This window comes from Muntiacus reevesi, chromosome 14 (assembly GCF_963930625.1).
Source record: "Muntiacus reevesi chromosome 14, mMunRee1.1, whole genome shotgun sequence".
Lineage (NCBI taxonomy): Eukaryota > Metazoa > Chordata > Mammalia > Artiodactyla > Cervidae > Muntiacus > Muntiacus reevesi.
In genome coordinates, this window is record NC_089262.1 from 46,673,903 (window position 1) to 46,679,102 (window position 5,200).

General features: G+C 38.4%; 1 protein-coding gene across 1 annotated transcript; it reads right to left on the reverse strand.

Moving 5' to 3' along the window:
- Positions 1-3,104: 3,104 nt before the first annotated feature.
- On the reverse strand, positions 3,105-3,498 carry LOC136146496 (small ribosomal subunit protein uS8-like). The gene has a single exon (XM_065905407.1). The coding sequence runs from the start codon at positions 3,496-3,498 to the stop codon at positions 3,115-3,117; it is 384 nt and encodes a 127-aa protein (XP_065761479.1). The 3' UTR covers positions 3,105-3,114.
- Between the last annotated feature and the right edge of the window lie 1,702 nt (positions 3,499-5,200).

Here is a 5,200-nt window from a genome sequence, read left to right on the forward strand (position 1 = left end):
TTGAAGATAAAGGAAGCAGTCACAAGTCAGGGACTGCAAGCCGCTTGTAGAAACTGGAAAAGGCAAGGAAATAGATTCTCCCTTGGGGCCTCCAAAGGGAACACAGCCCTGGTAAACATCTTGATTCTAGCCCATTCTAGACCAATTGGGATTTCTGACCTCCAATATTTTAAGATAATATATATGTGTTGTTTTAAGCCACTAAGTTTATGAAGCAATAGGAAAAAACCAGTCTCTCTGAACTCTTTTTTTTCTTAACTGATCTTTTATACAGGTGGTGCAGACCATTCTGTATATGCTAAATATTTCTTTAGAAAAAAATAAAGCACAATTATGCCGCAGTAGTGTTAACTGTCCAACACAATACCTGCACAGGCACCATTAAAAGATATGTTTCCTTCATTCATTTAGTAATTCTACAAACATGCACTGACTTTCTACTATGTTCCCAGCACCGTTCAAGTCACTGAGGTGAGATCCCTGCCCTCACGGAACTTGTGTTCTAGTGCTTAGCTCTATAATTATAATTTATAGCCCATTGCTAAGCTGACATATTTTATTTGGCCGAGATAGGCTTTCTTCTTTTTTAACATTTTACTGTAAGAATTTCAAACATACAGAAAAGGAGAAGGGGTATATAGGGAGTCACTGTTGGCCCATCACCTAGCTTCTATGGTTGTCAACAGTTTGCTCATCTTTGCACAGAATTTTTAAAATATTTAAATTGGTTAATGATAATTGTCAGGATATTTTAATGAAATTGCAGATTTAAAAAAAACTAGAGCGTTAGACAACACTGGACCCACATTCCCACGCAGCAACAATTATCTAAACCCAAGAAACCTCTGACATTAGCTTATCATCAGCTAATGCATATGTGTGATTATCTTATTTCTCACTTCTAATTGTCTCTCCTTTACTGAAGTCTACTGACAGATACAATGTTGTTGTTGTTGTTGCTGCTGTTTTTAATTGTGGTAAAATACACAGAACATGAATTTTGTCATCTTAGCTATTTTTAAGTAGACAGTTTAGTAGTGTTGAATACATTCACATTGTTGGGCAGCTAATCTCCAGAACTCTTTTCCTCTTGTAGTTCTGAAACCTTGCACCCTTTAAAAAACAAGTCCCTGTTATTACTCTCCTCAAGTCCTTGGCAACCACATTCTACTTTCTATCTCTATGAGTTTGACCACTCAAAGTACCTCAAATAAATGCCATTATCCAATATTTACTTTTTGGTGACTGGCTTATTTCTCTTAGCATAGTTTCCATAAGATTCATCACTGTGGCAATGTGTGTCAGAATTTCCTCCTTTTAAGGCTGAATAATGTTCCATTGTATGCGTATACCACATTTTGTTTATCCAGTCACCCGTTGATTGACACCTTGGTTGCCTTCATCTTTTGGCTCTTGTAAATAATGCTGCTATGAACATGGGTGTACAAATATCTTTTGAATGAGTGTGTGTGTGCATGTGTGTTCAGTTGCTAAGTCGTGTCCGACTCTCTGAGACCCCATGGACTTAGCCCACCAGGCTCCTCTGTCCATAGGATTTTCCAGGCAAGAGTACTAGAGTGGATTGGCATTTCCTCCTCTAGGGGATCTTCCTGACCCAGAGATTGAACCCATGTCTCATGTGTTTCCTGCATTCCAGGGGGATTCTTTATCCTCTCAGCCATTGGGATGCCCTATCTTTTGAGTACCTGCTTTGAATTCTTTTGGGTATATGCTTATACCCAGAAGTGGAATTGCTGAAATCATATGGTAATTCTATTTTGAAGTTTTTGATGAGCTATTGTATTGTTTTCCACAATGACTGCACTTTACATTCCTGCCAGCAGTTCACAAGAATTCCAATTTCTCCATATCCTTGCCAGCATTCCTTATTTTCTGCTTCTTAAATAGTAGCCATTCTAATGGGTGTGAAAAGCTATCTCAGTGTAGTTTCGATTTACAGTTTTGTAACAATTAGTAATATTGAGTGTTTTCTCATGTACTTATTGGGTTTTTCTAGGCGTTCTTAGAAATATCTAGTCAAGTTCTTTAAGTGAAAGTGAAAATCACTCAGTCATGTTTGACTTTTTGCGATCCCATGGACTATACAGTCCATGGAATTCTCCAGGCTAGGATACTGGAGTGGGTAGCCTTTCCCTTCTCCAGGGGATCTTCCCAACTCAGGATCCAACCCAGGTCTCCCGCATTGCAGGCAGATTCTTTACCAGCTGAGTCACAAGGGAAGCCCAAGTTCTCTAACCATTTTTTAACTGGATTATCTGTGTTTTTAAATTACCGTTGAGTTACAGGTTTTTTGTTTGTTTGACCATGCCTCACGTCTTATGGGATCTTAGTTTCCCAGTAGGGATTGAAACTGGGTCCTCAGCAGTGAGGCCACAGAGTCTTTTTTTTCCCCTCCCACATTATCTATATGGTGAAATTTTAACTTTTGAACACAAAATGCTATTTTAAGAAAAAAAAGTTTCTCTTTGCTTGTTTTAATGTGGCTTCCAGAAGTTTTGAATACGCATGTGGCTCTTGTTAGATGTATACTGGATAGCACTGCTCTTACTAATTCTGCCCAATTCCAGAATACACTTGGTGATAGGTTTACAGTACTGGTTTTTTAAAAGGAATGATATTTTATAAGCACATACTGCTGGCGTGTCCCTGATACGCCATCCGAATTTACTTTGAGTCTTAGTGAGCTGTAGGGCTCTAATTATCTGCTTCCTTATGAGTACTTACATAGTCAATTATAATTGTTTTCATATTTTTAGGGCATGAAATGTGTATTCTATCAAGCTAAAAATAGGAAAGGCACCACTCATTCAAGGGTTAATTTAAGACTCCAGAAGAGGCAGCTTCACCATCTGAACCCCAAACCAGAGTCAACCATCCAGGACCAGACACACCTTCCTCTGGTAAACCACAAGGGTGATGGTGAAAGTTATGCCAAGTCAAAACTTTCTTGTACTTCAAGGAAACAGCATTCACTAATTAACACAAAGGCTGTATACTCCTGAAGACACTCTTGCTACTCTGCTCTACAAAGTTCAAATGACTTAAGGAAACACCAGAGTCCTCTGAGGCATTTTATTTGTACTTATTACATCCCTAGAAAAAGAACCCAAGGATTTTCCCTCCTGTATGTTTTCGTCTTGCTTCTTCATGGTCCGTGATGCCAGCTGAGGTTGTCAGTACAGTGAAATCAAACTGACGGGATGGGAGCAGGTTATTCTGCCATTTTACTAGATCTTTGAGGTGCACATCAAATCTGGGGCTGATCACTCCACACTTATTTAGACTGCCTGTGAGGTTCACAACAATCTTCCCAGCCCTGTGATCATCAATGATTTCAAATTCGCCAATGTAACCATGCTTCATCGTCACTGTTAGAAACCTGATGATGACTTTGGAGCACAGCCTAATAAGGACCTGGCATTTGCCTCTCTTTTTGGCATTGCTGATACTCCTGAGAGCATCAGCCAGGACTTTCATGTGCACCGTTCTGGTGGCACAGAAAGATAGCGAAAAGAGACGGGCCACAGAGTCTTGACCACTGGTCTGTCAGGGAATTCTCAGAAGATTTTTTTTTAATATATTCTAGATATTAGCCTCTTATAGAATCTATGATTTGCAAATATCTCAATCTGTAGGTTGCTATTCTTTAATGGCTTTTAAGAATATGAGGCACTTCGTTGCAGCATGTGGAATCTTTAGCTGAGGCATGCAAGCTCTTAGCTGCCGTGTGTGGGATCTAGTTTCCTGACAAGGGATGAAACCTGGGCTCCCTGTATTGGGAGCAAGAAGTCTTAGCCACTGGACCACCAAGGAAGTCCCCAGTAGGTTGCTAATTTTTTTAATTTTATCTTGATTTATATTTATATTAACTGCCTGAGTCTTTATATTCTCTTTGGGTCTTTGAATTTTTGACCCCTAGCTGATATTTTCTGGGTCACAACATTTAACATGTCTTCCTGAAACACAAGACTCTTTGACTGGATTTGGATATTTTCTAAATTCTTCAGTTGATATTAAAGACAATTTCTTTGTTCTATCATTTGTACAAGTGGTTGAACTCATCCATTACATTCTTGAATCTACCTAATTTCATTTCTCATTAACTTTAATTTGGAAAGTACCTTGCTATAATCCCCATGCATATGATATTTTAGCTTCATTGATCTTACTCTACCAGTTTTTTAAATTTTGTTCTAGTTTTTAACCACAGTACTTTCATTTTAATTTTTCTCCCCAAAGGAGAGAGAGAGAGAGAGAATTTTCATACTACAATTTCAATGATACCTGATACCTGCTCAGTTAAATTTATTTTTATATATTCTTAAATTATTGGAGAAGGAAATGGCAACCCACTCCAGTATTCTTGCCTGGGGAATCCTGTGGATGGAGGAGCCTGGTGGGCTGCCATCTATGGGGTCGCACAGAGTCGGACACGACTGAAGGGACTTAGCAGCAGCAACATTCTTAAATTATAAGCCACTGATTCTTCTGGAAGCAAAGGTACACGCACAATGGGAAGCTGAGGCCACGAGCTAACAGGACTCTGATGTGCTCTCATGCTGTCATTTCTTCTTTGAAAAAATGATCTGTGGTGTCTGTCCTATAGAAAGAACAGACAAATGCAACTCACATGGCTCCTGGCCCAAAAGATACAGATTTAAAGCACAATTTTAGGGGGACAAAAACAATTTAGTAGAATAATCAAGCAAAGTAACAAAATTTAAAGAACACTGATTTTGGATCTCATGAGAGATGATAACATTGGTTCTTTTATTTATTTATTTTTCTATTTATTTTTATTAGTTGGAGGCTAATTACTTTACAGTATTGTAGTGGTTTTTGTCATACATTGACATAAATCAACCATGGATTTACATGTATTCCCCATCCCAATCGTCATAACAAAGGCATACAAACTTCTTCAGTTGCCAAAATCAGTCTTCAGAACAAAATTCCATTATTAGGACCTTCAGTAGACCTATTTTTTTTCCTTTGGAAACAGCCCTAAGAAACACTCTGGATACCATTACAATACTTGTATTCAAGACTGGATTTAAATGAAAGTCTTGGAGTTTCCAAAGATCTTACTTAGATCTCCAGTAAACTTTCCCTCAAGGTACAGCCAATTTGTATTGTCATTATTAGTGCCTGGATTGACAGCAGAAATTGGTTTCTTTAC

Bases quoted from the DNA above. Each gene is read 5' to 3' on its own strand.
- LOC136146496 (XM_065905407.1), bottom strand. From the start codon at position 3,498: ATGAAAGTCCTGGCTGATGCTCTCAGGAGTATCAGCAATGCCAAAAAG.